Here is a 21,497-nt window from a genome sequence, read left to right on the forward strand (position 1 = left end):
GGCTCCGGCTTCTCTCCCTGTGGAGCTCGGGCTGTAGGCGTGTGGGCTCCGGCAGTTGCTGCGCTCGGACTCAGAGGCTGTGGCCCACGGGCTCAGTTGCTCCCCGGCATGCAGAATCTTCCCAGACCTGGAATCAAACCCATGTCCCCTGCACCACCAGGGAAGTCCTGCCCTTCAGTTTTGAATAACTTTGGCCTTCCTAAAGCCAGGTGGTGCTACTGGAAAAGAACCTGCCCGCCTGCGCAGGAGACATAAGAGACGAAGGTTCAATCCCTGGGTGGGGAAGCTTCCCTGGAGAAAGGGCACGGCAACCCACTCTAGTATTCTTGCCTGGGGAATGCCATGGACAGAGGAGCCTGGGGGGCCACAGTCACAGGATTGCACACAGTCAGATGTGACTGAAGCGACTTCACACTCCTGCGTGCACACTTCCCGAAGCAGGCGTGTTAGTGTAGCTCACTGTCTGATTTGAAAGTTAATGCATGATGTTATCTGCAGTTTCCTCAGTGGGAATTATTTGTGCCTTTTTCAAAGTACCATGGAGTCTTATTTGAAGGCATCTGAATGTAATTAGGTTTTCTCATGTTTTAAAAAAGGAAAGCTCTTGACACATGGCAGGTGACTAGTAGAAGAGAAGCAAAATGACCTGATTTTTTCCTTTTAAATTGTCACTTGATAACAGAATGAAGAAGCCTTGAAAAAATGTGCTCAGGATTACTTAGCCAGAGTTAAACAAGAAGAGCAACGGTATCAGGCCCTGAAGATCCACGCCGAGGAAAAACTAGACAAGTAAGAGCCTGTGCGGAAGAATTTCATTTTTCATGTTGTTGTGGGAAGACCAACAGAGGAAAGAAAAAAAAGAAGCACTGTTTTGTGTGTGTGTGTGTGTGTGTGTGTGTGTGTGCGCGCGCGCACGCGCGCGCTTTTTTTGTTGTTCTCTTTTTCTGGAAAGGCATTTTATTTTAAATAAAGCACTATGTGCCTGTCAGTCCCACACTCCCAGCTTTCCCTCCCCCTCCGCCCTTCCTCCCCGGTGATCAGAAGTTCATTCTCCATGAGTCTGGTTCTGCTTTGTAAATCAGCTCATTTCTTTCTTTTTCTTTTTTTTTTCTTGGAATAGGTGAAATCTTCCTCTAGTTCAAACATTAAAAAGAACAAAGAGAATACTGAGTAAAGTAAATCAGACAGAGGAGGAGGAATATCATATGACATCCTTTATATGTGGAATCTAAAAAGAAATGATACAGATGAACTTACGTGCAAAACAGAAAGAGACCCACAGAGTTAGAGACCAAACTTACGGTCGCTGGGGGTAAGGGTGAGGGAGAGGGATAGTTATGGAGATTGGGATGGACGTGTACACACGATTCTGTTTAAAATGGGTACCCAACAGGGACCTACCGCACAGCACAGGGACCTCTGCTCAGTTACGGGGCAGCCTGGGCGGGAGGGGCGTTTGGGGAGAATGGGTGCAGCGTGGCTGAGTCCCTTTTGCTCGCCACCTGAAACTGTCACAACATTACTAATCAGCTGTACGGCAATACAAAATGAAATTTTTTTTAAAAAGAATAAAAAGATACAGTCTCTCCCTCCCATCCCGTCCTCCCCCCCCCTACAGGGTTCCCACCTCTTGCCTCACCCCAGGAAATCACCATCCTTTTACCCTTCCAGACATACTCCCCCTCCTCTTCCCCCCGCCCCAGCTGTATTGGGCAGTGAGTGGCGTCGTGTAAGTCTGAGGTGTACAGTGTTGATTTGATGCACTTACATTTGCACCACCGTCGAGCTGGCTGAGGCTCTATCACAGTCCTATTTTTTTTTTTTTAATGTGATGAGACACTCCTTTTTTTTTTTTTAATATACGGACAGTAGCATACTCACTTTTTTTTCACTCGGCAGTTTATTTCGGAAATCTTTCTGTGTCAACCCATGAAGAGCCTCTTTATTTATTTTTTAAATCTGGTGTTCCGTTGTCGGAATGTTTCCTTTATTTAACCAGTCCCACCTGTTGGACACCTAGGCTACTCAGCACCTTCTCCTGCAGACAGTAGATGTGAGTTACTCACAGCGAAGGGAGTGACCTCAGACGATTATCTCTGGGAGGCAGGGAGATCCCTGTATGTGAACTGCAGGCAGAGGGATTTATGGATTTATAACTGTGATCACATTGTCCAGTTGCCCTCGTTAGCCTTTTATTACTTTACACCCCTGCAGTGTGTGAAAGCAGCTCTTTTCCCATGCAGCTTCACCAACAGGTCAGGATTCAGATTTTCGCTACATCTAACCAGCAAAAGATGGTTGTTTCAATCTAGTTGGGTTTCTTCTTTTATTTTGGCAAGAAATAGAGCATTTCTTTTATTCAACGTAGTTTTGATTCACATGTATTTTTTGAGTGAAATTGAACATATTTTAGCAGCCATCTATACATATATTTGCTTTTCATGAATGACTCTTTTTTGCCTAGTTTTCTAGTGTCAGCTTATGTATTTTAAATATAAATATATTACAGATAACAGCCCTTTGTGGTATGAGTTGTGAATAATTTTTCTAGTTTGTTACCTTTTGGCTCCATCCATAGTGTTTTTTTGATATGCAAATACTTACTTTTATATAGTGTAATTTTTCAATCATTTCTTTAATAGCTTTAGGATCTTCTGTCATAATAACAAAGATCTTCATCATGCTCAGTGTAAAACATTTTCCCATGTTTGCCTTCCAGTACTTTTATTTATTTATTTTTTTAAACATGTTTTTAATATTTAGTTTTATTGATTTATTTGGCTGTGCTGGATCTTAGTTGCAGCATGTGGGATCTAGTTCCCCAACCAGGGGTTGAACCGAGGTCCCCCGCATCGGGAGTGTGGCGTGTCAGCCACTGGGCCACCAAGGGAGTCCCTGCCTTCCAGTACTTTTAATGGCTTAGTTTTCTTTTTGTCTTTTAAAATTTGTTTTGTTTTGACTTTAATTGAAGTATAGTTGATCTACAGTGTGGTGTTAGTTTCAAGTAAGTGACTCAGTTATACATATATATATTCTTTTTCAGATTCTTTTCCATTATAGGTTTTTAAATAAGGCTTAATTTTTTTATTCTTAAATCTGATACATTTTGAATGTATTCTGGGGAATAAAGGATCTCTGAAGGATGTACCCAACTTTATTTTTTAACTAAAGAGTAATACATCCTTGTACATTCTGCCACCTTCCTGTTTGTAAAACCTTGTAAGTTCCCCTTTTCCCTCCCCACCCCCAGAGGCATTTGTATTAAAGGTTTTTTTTGCATCTTTCTAATCTTTTCTATGAGCCTTTACAAATACTACCCAATGGCTTTGGACTTTTTGAAAAAAATAATACAGTATTATACAGGTTTCTGTTTTCACGTAATCGTATATTATGGCCCTTTTTTTTCATGTTAGAACATTGTTCAATCTAATTATTAGTTTGTAGACTATTTCATCCCTTTAGTGGACAGGCATTTCACCCTTTTCCTGTTGCAAGCAGTGAACACCTTCTGCCGTCAGCGTGGTGCTGGGGCGCCTGCTCCTCGGGGGAGATGGCCAGGATGGACTCGCCGGGCGGAGGTGTTCCTGCTGGACCGTGTCCACAGAGAGGGCTCTGTGGGTGTTCTTTCCCCGTCAGCACCCGAGCCAGTTTACCTTGCATCTTGGCCAACACAGGCCAAGATCATCCTGGCTAATTTTTGCCAAGCTGATACATTTTAAAAGTTTATCATTTTAATTTGCACACCTCTGATTACAGTGGGTTTTTAGCATCTTTCCATCAGTTAACTGTTTATCAGATGGCATCTGTGGTTTTTAAACTTTCCTTTTGCATCTCTTTAATAAGGTTGCCTGTAGGTCTGTGTTAGTATTCCTGACTTGTTAGCTGTGTTAATCCACAAAGATCCTGCTACTTACTGTTGTACTGGGTTTAAAAAAGAAAATCTAAGATTTTGTAGAAACTGGCCTGTGATTCCATTCTCGGGTGGCATGTGAATTTTGAAGGGCACCGTGTGCTTTGAGATGAATTCTGCCAATAGTTTGCACCAGGGAAATCTCCTTAGCGGTTATGTGTAATTAAATTTTTATAAATTAAAATTGAATCCTGTAGCTCACTGATTCCTATCTTCCCTCTATGGTGAAGTCAGCTGACTTAGTCCTGTGTCACAAATGTCAGCTGTCAGCATCCTGGCTCTTGCGCCATGACTGATGACAAGCCATGTGTTTTTTGTCCCTTCCTTCCATAACAGAGCCAATGAGGAGATTGCTCAGGTTCGAACAAAAGCCAAGGCTGAGAGCGCAGCTCTCCACGCGGGGCTCCGGAAGGAACAGATGAAGGTGGAGTCCTTGGAGAGGGCCCTTCAGCAGAAGGTACGAGGAGTGGGATGTCATGCCCAGGAGACCTTTGGTTTTCCTTCTCAGCCGTGGCTCCCTCATCTTAGGTCTGGTTGAAGGAACCTTGCCTCTTTGCTCAGACGCTTCTCCACTTACTGGAGTGGAGACAAAGGAGGGGAGCGTGAGTGGGACCTGCCCACAGGCAGGGCAGAGGGAAAGTGGCGTTCACGGAAGCTCAGTGGACCAAAGGCTTAGGCTCTGAGGTTGCCTTTTTTCTCTTTTCTTTTTTTTTCTGTAACACATGAAGCTATTGTCCTGCTTCATTGCAGTTTTGCCCTCCAGGAGCCATTAGGCAAAATCTGGAGGTGTATGTGGTGGTCTTGACTGGGAGATGCTGTGGGCATCTCGTGGGTAGAGGAAAGAGATGCTGCCAAACACCCCAAGGTGCACAGGACACCCCACAATCAAGACCCGCCCCGCCCCGATGTCAGCAGTGCCATGGTCTAGACACTGCTACATAAGCAAAAACCATCGCTGCTCAGTGATTCTTAGACCTCATTCTTGGTGCCTCTTCTGTTTTTGTTACTGTGTTTCCAAATGTGTTTTCAGGACTGTGGCATCTGTTCCACCAGGGCAGGGGCTTTTTTGGGTGGATCTGATAACCCCAGAGATGGTGGCCCTTGGCATCTTAGCCTCCAGAATCCCAGGTCCCTGGAGACGCTGATGGAGCAAGTAAGGCCCAGATATCCGGCATTTCTAACAAATACCCCCAAGTAGTTGCCGTTGACAACGAGGACATTTGAGAAGCAAACTTCAGAGGGCCAGTCATTACACTCTCCCCATACTCAGTCTAAGCAGAACTTGGGCGAACATATGATCATTTCCTAGGGGAGAAGGTATAGAGCCTTCCTTTCTTTAAAGGGCTTCCCAGATGGCTCAGACAGTAAAGAAACTGCCTGCAATGCAGGAGACTGGGATTTCATCCCTGGGTCAGGAAGATCCCCTGAAGAAGGGAATGGCAACCCAGTCCAGTATTCTTGCCTGGAGAATTCCATGGACAGAGGAGCCTGACATGGGATCACAAAGAGTTGGACACGACTGAGGCGACTAACAAAAAACTTTCTTTAAAAGGGTTTCTGATGCAGAACAGTGAAGAACCATTGAGTCAGGTGCCTAGAGAGGGTGTGGGCAGTCTAAGGACGATTTCACCATAATCCTTTCATCTTGGAACATACAGTGCATCATCCCATTGTTTGTTTTTCAGAACCAAGAAATCGAAGAACTGACGAAAATCTGCGACGAGCTGATTGCCAAGCTGGGAAAGACGGACTGAGTTTCCCCTGTAAGCTCAGCAGATCTGCATTCGGCTGCTTCTCGTGACCACGATTATCTTGCCTTATCCAGGAATAATTGCCCCTTTGCAGAGAAAAAAAAAACTTTATGAAAGCACATGCCTACTGCTGCCTGTCCCGCTTTGCTGCCGACACGCCCGCCCGAGAAAACGCTGGAGGATTCATCACGCAGACGCGGAGAGAGTGGCCCGACCATCCCATCGATGGGCTCTGGGCAGGATTCTCTATCTTTGGTTCGTTTTAAAGTCGTCTTTACTTTGCCCAGGTGTGTTCAGTTTATGATTTGATGGCTATTACTTGGGACCATATCCTGTCCACCTGATTTTTTTAAGTTTATTTATTACATCTTTTACATTTAGTTTTCAATATTAGTGGTTTTATTTGAGGAGATGATCTGGCCTATTGTTACTTCCAGTTGAGTACCTGTTTATGGACACATTCACTGTCTTACACACAAATGCGCATATTTATACGTGATGCTGGTTTGTCCCCCCCTGCCCCCCAGAGGCATAGTCAAATAAGAGCTTCTCTACAGAAAGGCATATTTCCATAAACTTAAAACCCCATCTGAAAACAGAGTTGTGGCTCAAAATGCCAATTGCAGAATTTGGGGTGTTGAGGTGAAACCTGCAGGCTCCATGTGTAGCATGGCTCCTAACCTCAGATTCAGGTGTCGCGTGGGGGGGACCCTTGGCCACGGCATCCTGTCCCCCTCTGTCTGGACGGCCCTCAGTCTGGGTGCCGCCGCCCCTCTAGGGTTAGTCCTCAGACCCAGGGGATCTGCTTTGTTCCCTCACAACTGGGGTTTGGCAAGTCCGTCCTGGAGCCATCAGTCCCCTCTACTTCCATTTGTTGCCCCAGAGTGATGTTTGCTCTCTATTTTCTTTCTGTTTGCAATATGCAAAGGAAATCTGCTTGTAAAAGGTTTAGACGACCTCCTTTAATGAACCCCATTAGCAACTGTAAGGTAAAGCAGCAGATGGATTTTTGCAAGTGTGATGAATTAGTCTTCAGATTTTTTTTCCCCTAAAGCACCCCCCCAAAAAAAAATCCTTTCAAAAAAAAAATCCTTTCAAGCTGAAAGATAGTAGAATTAAGAATTTTCAACCAAACGGGCAGGAAAATCACATGAGTCACTCCCCAAATCAGTGCATTTTGAGTATTTTTAAACCACAGCTGTTTGACTACTGGCGGAGGGAGCAGACCCCTACTCACAAAACCAAATTCTTCAAGCTGTTCCTGGACTCCATTCAGAGTGGCGGGGAACCTTAACCCCCAAATGGAAATTTCCCGTGTGAACCCCCTTCCCGTTCAATAGGCAAACCAAATCCACGCAGGCATCTTAAAGCGCTCGTTTGTCTTAACCTGAACACCCGGAGCATCTTCATGGTGACATGTGTTATCTCCAGTACACGTAAGTTGTGGTACTCTTCCTGTAGAACTACTGCATGATACCACTTGGGCAATGAACTGTGCCTCGTGGAGACCCTCCCTTGCTTTCTCAAGGTGACCTTTTCTTTAGCGTTGTGCCCTTCACATGGGTGCAATCTTTAGCCCCACGGAGGTCAGTAATGTCTTTTCAAGCCAGAAGTCCTGTTTTCCTGATATGCATTTCCCATAATTGGTGCTTAGGCTGTATTTCAAAGCCTACTGTCTTTAACATTTTGTACTTAAAAAAAAAAAAGCAACAACAAACCAGAAAAGCAGAAATGATCTGTGTTTGGAGAAGTGATGTGACAATCATTCGGGCCCTGGAAGCAGTCCCCGTGGTTTGAAGTGAGTGCCCTGGAGGAGCAGGTGTCTCAGGCGGTGTGACCACACCCTCTTCCAACTCTTCACGACTAGAGAAACTCACTTCGCAGCTTTGCAGAAAGAAACGTTGCTAAACCTCTTTGCTGCTGTGTTTTGGTGACGTATCTGTGTTTACCTGTTTCATATTGCTCTTATTATTTCATAATAAGCATGAAAGGCTTATTATCATGGTCTCCATTAGAATCCCACAGTCCTCTTTTTTTAGGCTTCTTACTTGTGTTGAAAGAGAAAATAGTAGCTGTGTCTTGAAACAGGTGATGACAATCCTTCCTGAGCACGCTAGTGGGAAGAGACCCCTGAGAAGCTAGACCCTACTGAGGAAAGTCACTGCATGAGGAAAGCGAAAAGGCCCACATTAGGTAACGTTTGCCACTGGCCACGCTGCCATGGCCATTCCAAGGAAATGGTCTTCCTTCTGATTTAGTGGATGGATAGTCTCCTGCAGGAAGAAAAATGTAGCAGGTACAACTGTCACATCAAGAGAGTATACTGAGCAGAACGAAGTACGTTTATTTAGAAAAGGGAAAGAGACCTACTCTGGGGAATAAGAATATAGCCTAGAGTTTTGCTCCAAAACACCAGTGGGCCAAATTACTTGTGAATTGGGCAGTAATTCACCCCGTGACAAACATGACAGGGAAATGAGAAAAAGCCGCTGGCCTGGACAGTGGTTTGGGAGTGTGAGTGGTCTGCTTGAGGCTGTGGATTCAGAGCCGTTTTTTGTTTTTGTTTTTGTTTTTTAATTTCTGAGTTTGCCAAAGTGCAGCTGGTCTTTACCGAGAAGTGTTTTAATGGGAGGATCTGATGCAACCAGACTCCTCAGTCCGTCACTTGGTTGGCTAAGCCATTGACAGGCCTCGTGACACTTCCTTTGTTTGGAGATGCTCCTGGAAACAGTGAGAAGCCCACTTCGCTCATGGCTTCTAGTGTCCTCGGCCCCAGCCCAGATTAGGACGTGCGGGAGCACATGACCGTGAGAAACGCCGAGGACCTGGCAGCCTTCCCAGGTGACACGGAGTCCAAGGAAAGGTTCACACTGGGTTTTGGAGGACGGCTCACGTCAGATCTTCTCACCAGCCAGTTACCCTTTCTTCCCATCCCACGCTTTCTGCAAGTCTCACACAAATACCTGGACACTTTTTAGGTGGGTCCCGGATTCATCCTGACTGGTTGTAAGCTGGGAGAGTGAAGTGCCCCAGATAGCCCTGGGCTGACTCAGCGCAGCCAGAGGGAAGCAGTCATGGTACCGACAGGTAACAGACTCGAGGGCTCTGAAGCTCCAAACGGGGTTGTAAGGACAGGAGTTTGGCGAGTCTGAGTGCACTAACTGGAAATGATCCAGCATGTCCTTTTTCAGTGGAGTAAAATCCCTAAAGCTCCCTTTTTCCTTTTTCCTTTTTGGTCTTTTGCTGTAGTTCGTAGCTGTCTCGTGAATCATCCAGGACTGGTGGTCTTTGTAGTTTTGTTAACCGTGCAAGTTTGCTGTTGGACTCGGGTGGTTTCTTACTTTATCCTCTTGTTGGGAAGAGAGAAACTAGAGGTTGGAAGGATTCAATGATTCAGGCAAAGCATTTTAAAGATGTATATATTCTGAATAACTGAAAAGATGGCAGATTATTATTTCCTTATTAAAGAACAAATAACAGTCTGGGAATCCCAGAATGTCAAGCCAAAGGTCTATAAGGTCATCTTCTTCAAAGCTTTTCATGAAGAAGTATTTCAAGGAGACTTCTGTCCAAAAAGGTTTGACTGGCCTCCAGATCCCAGTGACTTGAAAAAAGCAGTCTGTCTCTCAAACCTTGAGTCTCCCATGTAGAAAAAGCAAAGGAATAGACGTATTAGAGCCCTCTCTCTAAGGATCTCCTCTGGAAGGTCGTATGAATGACACTTTCCGGGGAAGAGTCCCTCCCTAGTGCCCAGAGCTAGCATTCTGGAGACTAAAGATTGCACTTTTCATAGTTTTTTTCGTCCAAATGCAATCCCATTTCTGTGCCTCTTAGCATGCAGTTAGATTTGGACTAACAAGATTCCTAAGGAATGACTTTATTAACTATAATATGGTTACAGCTACTATATATACACACACACACACACACACACATATCTGTGCACACCCTCTGGTTATAGTTGTACCATGGAGATGGGGCGAGCGATGCTGGCCGTGGCAGTCGTCCATCCAGCCCTCTGACTGAGGCGGCGAAGGCCAGGCGCGGCGCTGAGGTATGGCCTGAACCGTGTCACTTTAGAATCATAAGAACGCCACTTTTCTCCCCCTCTGCCTTTTAGTGGCATCTGGTGTGCTCCACAAAGTATCTCCCTGTCCCGCTGTTAAGCGATGCTCTCTGGATAATTTTCAAGGGGACTGAAACCACCCCCCAACCTTCCCCACACCCCCCGCCAATGCAGGGTGGTCTGCAGGTTTTACACCCTCAGCCTCGCGCTTGGTCCTCCACCCAGTGAGACAGGATCCAGGCATTTCTTTCAAATCTCAGAGGTTGCAAACTTTTCAGTGTCGCTTGTAGCCAAGTGTGTGTTTGCCAATAGACACCCCTGTGTACTTACTAATGTGCCAACAAGTAATGTTAATTAATTGCACATCTGCTTCCACTGTGTTCCCATGGGTGCCATGAAGTGTGTGAGGAGCCTCGTCCGAGGAATCTAACGCTGCATTGACTACTGCTGTCAGGATTGTGTTGTGTGGAATAATCATCAACATAAATTTTATATGCACAAGTGATTTCCCTTTTATATGTCAGGTAAATATTTGTAAAAGTTATACTCACACAAATGAAATTATTATAATGATTACTAATATATTTTTTCCATGTTTCATTGCCTGAATAAAAACTGTTTACCACTGTTAGATGTGGCTTGTGTGGAGACTTCTTCCCCCACCCACCCCCGGTTATAAGTCACTTTATCCCCAAACATGAAGATTCATGACAGCCTCGCTTTTATGGGCTTCATATTTCAGTCTAAAAATAGAAGAAAAGACATTTCCACTACACTCATTTTGTGAGGTTTTGTGTATTTGGTTGGCTGTGTTAATTAAAAAACGAATTTTGGAATTCAGACCCTGCCATATAAATTTCCATGCATTTGCATATGTGCAAACGAAGTATTTGACTGGGTACTTCTTGCTTTTGCTTACAGACTGCCTGTCTGCCCTGGCATATGTCAGGCTGTAAAATCCTAAGTCACCCCAAGCTTTCCCGCTTTTGAAGGACACAGGGTCAGCCCGAACCGTGTAAACACTGCAGCCCAGCCCACAGAAAAGAGATGAGGTTTTGTGTTTTTCTAGGTTAATATCAGGAAAAAATTTTTTCAGTATTAACCAGACCAACTCTCCGCTTCAAGGAGGGGGAGAACTGGTTAGGAAATGTCATGAGTTTTTTTTACAGGAAAAGATAAATTAAGAGGCCAGTTAAGACTTCATCTACAACTTAGGTGGGGATCCTAAGGAAAACCAGAGCACTGTCATTCTCTTAGATGTGGCAGCCTCTGAAGCTCTTAAAAAGAATATTTCTCACTCACGAGCCCCCTCAACTGCCCAGAGGGAATCCTGTAAAATGACCAAAGGAAGGACTTTCCAGTGTCTGGGACTCTGCACTTTCAGTGCGGGGGGCCTGGGTTCGATCCCTGATCAGGGAACTAGGTCCCACATGCCTCAACTACCTGGTGCAACCAAATAAATACATTTTTTTTTTTTAAAGAAATTACCAAACGAGGTGGCATGGCACTTAATAAATTAATACATACATAATAAATATAAGAGAAAGTACAGTAGGAAGTAGAGTGTGTTACACAAAAGAAGGATGAGTATTCATGGAGTTTCAGATATAAGCAAATGGGTGCTAGGTCATGATGAAAAATTATTTTCTTGGAATTTCCCTGGTGGTGCAGGAGTTAAGACTCCATCCTTCCACTGTAGGGGCACAGGTTCAATCCCTGGCCAAGGAAATTCCACTTGCCACTCACGTGGTACGGCCAAAAAAAAAAGGAAAAACAGAATTTCTTGCTGTGGCTAGTGGTCAAGTATGAAAAACTTGGTCTAGTCAACAGAGTCACTTTACTGTGGGAGACCCCGAGTCCCAGAGAGAGCAGCGCAGCGGCTGGGACTGCAGAGCGTCCGCGCTCTCAAAACAGGCAACAGAATTTGCTGCCCTCTTAGGCCTTTGTTCTGCCTCTTAGTTCTCTGCCTCCGAGTGCTCCCAGGTTTGGATGGTGGCATATGTATATCAGTTTCTAAGTCGAGGCATTTAGGGACCCATCAAGAACCAAAGACCTTTTTTTCCTACCTTCATTCATTTGCCATATACTGCATTTGCAGAGTTAAAGTGAAACAGGCAAAGATCTCTGAGGCTAAATGGGAATTTGCCGTGTGCGTCAGGGGTACTCAAGACTGGGACTCTAACAACCTGGAGAGGTGGGAAGGGGTGGGAGGTGGGAGGAAGGTTCAAGAGGGAGGGGAATATATGTATACCTGTGGGCGATTTATGTTGATGTATGGCAGAAACCAACGCAATATTGCAAAGCAGTTATCTTTCAGTTAAAATCAATTAAAAAGATTAAAGAGAAGCGATTGAATCTTGTAACAGGGTCTCATTTCCCACCAGTCAAAGTGGTTATCATTTAAACATCTACATATAAGTGCTGGAGAAGGCCCTGGGAAAGGATGACCTCCTATACTGTCCGAGAAAATGAGAAGGGTGGCGAGCTGCATGCAGAACACTAGGGAGCTCCTTTAAGACACCAAAAGTCAAGCTATCAGATGATCAGGCAACTCTGTGCCTGGGTGTGTGCGCTGTAGGGCTGGTTTAGTTCTTCAGTTGTGTCTGACTCTTGCTGTATGGACTGTAGCCCACCAGGCTTCTCTGTCCATGGGATTTCCCAGGCAAGAATACTGGAGTGGGTTGCAGGAGAAAGCCTTAATTTGAAAAGATGTGGGCACCACAGCACTCAACTTAAAATAACCAAGTCACAGATGCGATGAAAATGTCCATGGAAAGATGAGAGCGTAAGCAAAAAGTGATGCAGAGAGAAAATGAACTCTGACTGAGCCATGAAGAGGAGTGAAGTAATGTCCACCCCGGCAACACGAATGGACCCATATATGATCATACTAAATAAGACATAGAAAGACATCATGTAATGTCTCTTAGTGGTGGAACCGAAAACTCAACAAAATGAACTACATTTCAAAAGAGAAATAGAAAACAAACATGCTTACCAATGGGAAAAAGTGGGGAAAAACTAGAAACTAGGAGGTGGGAGAAACCTATAGACACTAACACATACATAAATAGTTCACAAGCAAATGTACTTTAGAGTAAAAGGAATGCTAGTCAACATGCTTCAATAAACTGTACTAGAACATAAGCTCCAAAAACTTCTTTGCGACGCCATGAACCATAGCCACCAGGCTCCTCTGTCCATGGGGATTGTCCAGGCAAGAATACTGGAGTGGGTTGCCTTGCTCTTCTCCAGGGGATCTTCCCAACCCAGGGATCGAACCCAGGTCTTCCCGCGTTGCAGGTAGATTCTTTACCATCTGAGCCACAAGGGAAGCCCTGGTGTGTGTAGATGTCAATGAATCTGTCTGCCCACATAAAAGAAGCAACACACTGTAAGTCAATGATGTTCCTATTTAAAAAAAAAATTAAGATTTGCTTCCCTGATAGTTCAGTTGGTAAAGAATCCACCTGCAATGCAGGAGACCCCAGCTCGATTCCTGGGTCAGGAAGACCCCCTGGGGAAGGGAAGGGCTACCCACTCCAGTATTCTTGGGCTTCCCTTGTGGCTCAGCTGGTAAAGAATCCGCCTGCAGTGTGGGAGACCTGGGTTTGATCCCTGGGTTGGGGAGATCCCCCGGGGAAGGGAAAGACTACCCACGCCACTATTCTAGCCTGGAGAATTCCATGGACTGTATAATCCATGGGGTCGCAGGGTCGGACACAACTGAGCGACTTTCACCTTCATAAAAATTAAATAGAGAAAAATAAAATCTCCGAGGCTAGTCACCTAAAGAGAAATGTTTTGAAGTTTCCCTGAAACTTCACTATAAACAGTATGCTAATGGAAGCTATTCTTTCCCAGAAACTAAAAAACCCTTCACATCAATCAGCCAGGAATGTGGCTGGCGTGTGAACCCAGGTCTCTTTGATCTCGAATCCCACTTTTCTTCAGACCACTACGTGTTCGTGTCAGGCACACTGGAAAATGTTCCTCACCAGGACTCAGGAGCAACTCTGTCCTCACCAAGTGAATTTTCTTGCTGTTTCTCATCTCAAGTGAGAGTATTTCAGTGAATGTCGGAGAAACCATTGCGTAATCATGTCACCAAAGTTTAATAAGAACACAAAACCTAAAGATGCATAATTCATTGTCTCGGAAAGGCACCGGGAGGGAAATCAGAGCTCCGGTTCTCCTTTCTGCCCTCCTTGTTTGCAGAAAGAGCTTTAGCATGAAGGCTGAGATGTGCTTTCTAGTCCTGATTTTGGTCAGCTGCCTTGACTAGGCCCCTTAACCCCCTCCTTTGAACTAAGGATGCTAGCAGGCCCTTTCCTGTGATCTATGACTTTACAACTCTGCCTCAAGTGCTAATTATAAGGCCACAGTCCCCAAGTTTTTCTTTGAATATCATTCTGAAAAGGCCTGTTGTGAGATGCCCTGAGAGTAGTGGACTTGTCATAAGACGGTGGATCCACCGGACTTCTTGCCGTGTTCACTGTTCAGCGTTCAGAGAGGTGAGCGCCAGCCCACATCACCCAGGAAGGGAAGAGGCCTGGACCCAAGTCCCAGGTGAACAACCAAGCCCATGCCCTCGCGTTCTCCGGCCACTGCAGCTCCCTGGCTCAGCTTTGTTCGCAGGACGGACAAGCTGGGTTCTATCCTCGGAGGCCGCCCCCAAGAGTGAAAGTGTCACGTTGCCGGGCCTTTTCCAGATCCTTGTACAGCGTTACCAGAGAAATGTCGCTTCCCCAAGACTCAGGCAAGAAAAGCTTTTAATTAGACAGCTGTGCTTTTTACTAAGAGATAGTTTGCGCCCAAGGGTGAAGGTGGGAAAAAAGTGCCAGCTCCTGGAGTAGAAGGAGCGAAAGTGAAAGTGTTAGTCGCTCAGTCGTGTCCGACTCTGCGACCCCATGGACTGTAGCCCACCAGGCTCCTCTGTCCATGGGATTCTCCAGGCAAGAGTACTGGAGTGGGTTGCTATGCCTTCCTCCAGGGGATCTTCCTGACCCAGGGATCAAACCTGCATCTCCGGCGTTGCAGGCAGGTTCTTGACTGTCTGAGCCACCAGGCTTCAAAAAGGGAGGTTTGCCTTATGATCACTGATAATGTCTAGAAATCGTCATACTTCTTTGATCAACTTCAAGTGTCTCTTTGGTGGCTGTCAGGAACAGGAAAGGCTTCTGTGAGGGGAAAGAAATACATGAGCATATTCTGCAATAAAGCACCAGAACAGAGAGAACTTTAAAATTTATAGGGAGCTTCTTGCCTTGTGGCAACTAGGTATACTGGTGAGTGTAACAGAGATAAAGTGAATCTTTTATTCCTTAAAGCCTGTTTTGTTTTCCCCTCTGGACTCAGGCCTCAGAATCTTTGTTTTTAGTTTCCAAAGCCTGTTTTACCCCACGCCGTTCCCTGGTCCTTTTCCAGAATGGCTGTGGTCTTGTCCTCCTGCCTGAACTACGGCTGCTGGACCCACCACCCAATATTCCCCCGCTAATGTGCCCGCAGACCCAGCAGCTCAGGTGCACGCCCAGTGAAGGAGGCCAGCCCATCTTGTCTGCGTTTCTGAGAATAAGCTGACTAAATGTGTCCAGGTTTTAAGATATGCAAGCTCATAATCACAAATATTCAACCACAAGACACTCTGTAGATTCAAAAAGGCATTTTGGTGCTAGATATCAAAACTAACAGCGCAATGAGCGAATTTGGTGCAGTCAGGCATACTCAGTATTTTACTAAAGTCTCTGCATCCCTGGACGGACCGATCCAGACCTCGTGGTGATATACCAGAATGTGCCTTCTACTTCACTGCAAAACTGGCCCTGAAAATGTGTCTCTTATGAAATCCTGATTTTTTTCCCCCCCGACATTATTTTTTTTCTCCCTTTCAACTGATCTTTGCAACATTGGTTTTTAGGCAAAAATTCGTTGGGGAATTCCTTGGTGGTCTAGTGGTTAGGACTCTGCGCTGTCACTACCGAGGGCCCAGGTTCAATCCCTGGTTGGGGAACTAAGATTCCACAAGCTTCACAGTGAGGCAAGAAAGAAACAAAAGAAGGAGGGATGTAGGGAGGAAGGAAGGAAGAAAAAAAGGAAATAATAAAAAACATGATTTTATTTGCTACATCAGTTTCTAATGCAAATGTGTGAGAATGGTCACTTGGGGGCCCCAATCCCACAGCTTACAGTCAGCCTTTCGGACCATGGTTTTTAAACCGGCAGGTCAAAACCCACTTAAGAGGATATGGGATAGAAAATTGCAGAAAACTGCTTTTGTAAGAGTAAACAGCGAACGCAAACCTTGTTTTGTGAGACTTTTATTTCACTTAAACATGCATGCGTGTGTACTGGCTTGCAATTTTTAATGTCTTAGCTTAAGGGCCTAAAAAGTCCAAAAAAAGAAAAGTTTGAAAGCCACTAACTTTAGGTTATTGGGGCAAAAGGGGTTGTGGACTCAGTCAGGGATTTATGGGAGGAAAAAATAACTTCCGCTCACATTATCCATCTTTTAAAAGTAAACTACAGAGTTCAACCACTTAGTAACCAGCAACCACACAGCTTATAGTGACTTAAAGAAATCAGAACTTTAGCACATGAAGCTGCATTCAGGAAAGAGGACATTGTAACCATTTCTTTCTAATGCTTATTTGCGTATTACATGGCAGAAACCATCACAGCATTGTACAAAAAATTTTTTTATGTATTTAAATTTTTAAAAAGTTATCTATGAAAAACTTATAGCTATTATTATGCTTAGTGGTAAAATATGGCATAGGAATAGGGTACATATGTTCATTTTTATCATTTCTATTTATCACTATAAAGCAAAGAGGCAAGAAAAAGAAAAGACAGCTGAGAAGGTTCTAAAGAAGGAAACAGGAAGCGAACAGGCAAGCATATGAAGAATAAAATCCTCTGAACCTAAAACTGCTCTAAAAAATAAAGTGTGTTAAAAAATAAATAACAGCATTAAGTCTTTTTTCCTTCCCCAAACCCCTCCTCCCCCTCTCTGGCAGCGGAGGGCGAGTTACTCGGGTTTAGAAGCCCCACTTCTGTTTTGCAATCATTGTTTTAAAAAATAAAACCAACCCACATCTGAAACCTCCTCTGTTATAGGGGCTTCCTTGGTGGCTCAGACGGTAAGGAATCCGCCTGCAATGCAGGAGACCTGGATTCAGTCCCTGGGTGGGGAAGATCTCCTGGAGAAGGGAATGGCTACCCACTCCAGTATTCTTGCCTGGAGAGTCCCGTGGACAGAGGCGCCTGGTGGTCTATAGTCCATGGGGTCGCTAAGACTCAAACACAATTTAGCAATGAAGCACACACTTCCTCTGTTATAAGCAAGAATTCTCCTCGCCTGTATTTAACTCTCTTTTTACAGTTTAGTTCCAAATGATGAACATTTGTAGCTGCAGCCACCGAGATCTGATATAAGTCTTCACAAGATGGGGGTGATTTTCTATGGCCCCATAGCCATCCCTCAGCCTGGTAACCACAAGCCGTTAATCCACGTGTGTGAGGTAGTGTCTACGTCCCGAGGGGCCCATATATTTGCAGAAGGGTGATAAAGTTTGAAGTTGAATCTGAGCGTTTGAACTGAAGATATAAAAATGTAAAAAAAAAGCAGGACGGTTCACCCCAAAGTCAAGCAGGTAGAAATTGGAGAATTCCAGAGGTTTGGGAAAATAATTGGTCGGTTGGAATATTTGTTGAAATAACTGCAGGTTTCCCTAAATGTTTTAAATTTATTTTGCAATAATTGCAGATGTATGTGGCAAGAAATGCAGAAAGTGGCAAGCTGGGGCTGCCCGCCTTTTATAAGCATGATTGTACTCGTGTGTGGAACCTCCAAAAAATGATATGAATTAACTTATTTACAAAGCAGAAAGAGACTCACAGACAAACTTACGGTTACCAAAAGGGAAAAGGAGGAGGGATAAGTTAGGAGTTTGGGATTAACACATATATACTGCTTTATAGCGAATAGATAAATTAACACATATAAATTAACACACATATACTACTTTATAGCAAATAGATAAATAAGGACCTACTTATTCAGTTCCCTGAATAACCCAGGCAACCATATTCAATATCTTGTAATCACCTATAATGGAAAAGAATCTGAAAAAGAATATGTTGTTGTTGTTCAATTGCTAAGTTGTGAGACCCCAAGGACTGCAGCATGCCAGGCTTCCCTGTCTGTCCATCACTATCTGCTGGAGTTTGCTTAAACTCTTGTCCATTGAATCAGTGATTCGATCTCACTGTCTCCACCTCCACCGCCCCCTTCTCCTCCTGCCCTCAATCTTTCCCAGCATCAGGGTCTTTTCCAATGAGTTGATTCTTCGCATCAGGTGGCCAAAGTATTGCAGCTTCAAATTCAGCATCAGTCTTTTCAATGAACATTCAGGGTTGATTTCCTCTAGTAGGATTGACTGGTTTGATCCCCTTGCAGTCCAAGGGACTCTCAAGAGTCTTCTCCAGCATCACAAATTGAAAGCGTTAATTCTTTGGCCCCCAGCCTTCTTTATAGTCCAACTCTTACATCCGTACATGACTACTGGAAAAACCGTGGCTCTAAATAGAAACACACACACACACACATGTATAACTGAATCGCTTTGATGTACACCTGAAACATTCCAAATCAACACTTTAATTTTTAATATTTTTAATTTCTTTAATAATTAAACATTTTTAAAATTAATTATCTTAAAAATAAATGTGTCTTTACAACTTGAGCTCTTTTCCAGTTTCTGTCCTGTTTTCCTTCATATTCCAGAGAGTTTCTCTGGACAGAGATGTTCTAATTGATCTGGTCATAGGTCCGCCTTAAGAAATATTGCTTTTTATGGGATTCCTGTTTGGAAGTTCACCTTCCACAATAACCTTTACCTGAGCCCTAAATGAAATTGGAGGCACAAAAAATGAAATGGAATTACGGTGGCTCAGACGGTAAAGAATCTGCCTGAGATGTGGGAGACTGAGTTTGATTCCTGGGTGGAAAGATCCCCTGGAGAAGGGCATAGCAACCCATTCCAGTATTCTTGCCTGGAGAATCCCATGGAGAGAGGAGTCTGGCGGGCTACAGTCCATGGGATCGCAAAGAGTCGGACACGACTGAGCAACTAACACAACAACACAAAGCGAAAAATACAGCCGTACGTTTGCGGCAGTGACTTCAGCGAGGGTGTGCAGGGGCTATGATCTTCAGGGAGGAGACGGTTCACCAGGCTGGAGGCGAATGCATCTGTCGGTCCAGGAGACGACACCATGGAGGGAGTCGGAGAGCGAGGGGGCGAGAGGCATGGTCACCCAGAGGTGAGGCCTGCGGCCTCCGGAGCTCCTGCCGGAGCCTCTTCAGTCTCATAGGTGGATCACACTCATGGGCCTCTGTGTGTTTGGTCACTAAGATGCCAGTTTCCTAATTCTAGAAAATTTCCAATTCAGATCTATGAAACTGACTGGGGTCGACAGAATAAGTCCAACAGGTTAGAAAGGATCTTGTAATGTGATTCAGATCACGTTTTCTGTCCAGCCTAGACTCTTCAGAATTATTTATAATTCCATTTTGTTCTGAAAAGGTTTCAAGGCAGCTGACGGGCAGTCTGTAAAAACATCAGTGTCACTGAAGGTTTCAGTTAAGCGTGATGATGACGGAGACTCGGCTGATGCGCGTGGGACCAGTCCCTTCCACCCACCCGCGGCCAGGCCCCGGCCAAGCTTGCGTCCTCCTGTCAAACTACAGGTTGAGCCTTTCTGAAATGATTCCGTTAGTTACTCTCCTAAAATGTCTCCCTTTTGCCTTTGTCCATGTGTTGCCTAATCCCACAAATAACTGAACATCTATTCCACTAGAAGGACTGGATGAAAGGCTATATAAAGAAGACAAAATTCTTAGCTTTGATGGACCCAGCATCTAATTCAGGGCTCAACAAACCATGGCTGATGGCCAAGTCCGGCCTACTGCCTGTTTTTATACAACCCTCAAGCTGAGAGTGGCTTTTACATGTTTAAACGTTCGGGAAAAAATCAGAAGATGAATAATATTTCATGTTGTGTAAAATTATATTAAATTCAAATTTCAGCATCCATAAAGTTTTACTGAAACAGCCGCCCGCGTTTATTTATGTAACGTCTGCGTGGCTTCCCCACCCACACAGCAGAGTTAAGTTGTTGGACAGAGACCTCGTGACCAGCAAAGTCTGTGTTACTGTCTGGTCCTTTATAAAAAAACATTTGCCAACCTCTGTGACACTATTCAGCTAATCTGTTGGCTGTCTCCCAGGTTCTTTCTTGCTTTTGTTTTTATTGTTCTCTGTGCGGCAGTTCCTATCCCAAAGGACCTTACATTGTAGAGGGAGATGGACATTAACAATTGTATCATAGGGTACTGAGCGCTGTGGTCTAGATAATCACAGCGATCACTAACGCTCGATGCTTCCCATGTGCCAAGCGCTACTAAGGATCGTGTATGCATTAACCCACTTCCAACTCCACAGTAACCCTGTGAAGTGTGAAAAGGATTTTTAGAAAACTCCCCCAAGAAGTGGCTTTGTGTTTTGTTTGTTTTTTTTTAATTAAAAAAAATAATGGTTTGGATGTGCCCAGTCTTAGTTGTGACACGTGGGATCTAGTTCCCTGACCAGGGATCGAACGCAGGCCCCCTGCATTGGGAGTGCGGAATCTTAACCAGTGGACCACCAGAGATGTCCCCCTGTTACTTTTTAACAGATTAAAAACCAGTGCATTTTATTAACATTTATTAAGTACATGCATGGCTTCCCAGGTGGCACAGTGGTAAAGAATTTGCATGTCAATGCAGGAGACAGAGAGATGTGGGTTCGATTCCTGTGTCGGGACCATCCCCTGGAGTAGGAAATGGCCACCTGCTTGAGTATTCTTGCCTGAAAAATTCCACGGGCAGAGGAGCTAGTAGGCTACAGTCCATGAGGTCGCAAAATGTTGGACGTGACTGAGTGCACACACACACACAACTACAAATATAGTCTAAATAAAGCTTTTTGAAATCCACTGTGTGATCCTTAGTCAAAATACAGAAAACAAGGATTCAAAAACCTTCTTGCTCTTCTTGTTCTGATATAAGGATCCGAGAACCGTGATTTCGGTAGTTTCCAGAACCGAAGCTAATCATTTAGTAAGCATGGACGTAAACTAGTTTTATGACCTGTACTTTTCTTGGCTAACCATGACTGTCATATGGATATATAAAATGAACACATTCCAAAGATTTTATTCAACTCATGAATTAATGAGGGAAACAGTAAAATTGTCACAAAAGGTTCAAAGGAGAGCCCAGAGAGCCTAGACATATAGAGAGAATAAGGAATTCTGAACTAAACTTAGGAATAGTTGCAAAACAGGTGTAGCCACAAGGCAATAGTGAACTGCATGACACGGATACAGGTCTATGGACGGGATTACTTTCATTAGTATCCGGTTCCAACAGGCTTTATTTACAGAGTTGAAAGGAACTGGAGGGTGAAAGGCGGAGAGAACAGAGCTGGAGAGTTGATCTGAGCACTTACGAATCTGCTTTTACCTGTTTACTCTTTCACAATCTTTTTCTGACGGGAGTCAGTACGACAAGGGACTTTCTCGGTGGTCCAGTGGCTGACACTGTCCTCCCAATTCGAGGGCCCAGATTCGATCCCTCATCAGCGCGGTAGACCCCCACACGCTACAACCAAAGACCCCACGTGCCTCCACGGAGATTGAAGACCCGGCACGGTCAAATTAACAAATA

At 44.5% G+C, this 21,497-nt stretch overlaps 1 protein-coding gene and 1 non-coding gene across 10 annotated transcripts in view; both read left to right on the forward strand.

Moving 5' to 3' along the window:
- The window catches only part of TACC1 (transforming acidic coiled-coil containing protein 1), a 117,578-nt gene extending 107,220 nt beyond the window's left edge, over positions 1–10,358 (forward strand). For all 9 annotated transcript variants that reach the window (XM_065901497.1, XM_065901495.1, XM_065901498.1 and 6 more), the window contains 3 exons: positions 683–789; positions 4,247–4,367; positions 5,596–10,358. In XM_065901497.1, the coding sequence (XP_065757569.1) occupies positions 683–789; positions 4,247–4,367; positions 5,596–5,664 (297 nt within the window). In that variant the 3' untranslated portion in view covers positions 5,665–10,358. The remainder of the gene's footprint in view (positions 1–682; positions 790–4,246; positions 4,368–5,595) is intronic.
- Positions 10,359–15,664: 5,306 nt separating this feature from the next.
- On the forward strand, positions 15,665–15,737 carry TRNAD-GUC (transfer RNA aspartic acid (anticodon GUC)). Its single transcript has one exon. It is a non-coding gene; the product is annotated as a tRNA-Asp (tRNA).
- Positions 15,738–21,497: the final 5,760 nt, after the last annotated feature.

Source organism: Muntiacus reevesi, chromosome 10, assembly GCF_963930625.1.
Source record: "Muntiacus reevesi chromosome 10, mMunRee1.1, whole genome shotgun sequence".
Classification (NCBI taxonomy): Eukaryota; Metazoa; Chordata; class Mammalia; order Artiodactyla; family Cervidae; genus Muntiacus; species Muntiacus reevesi.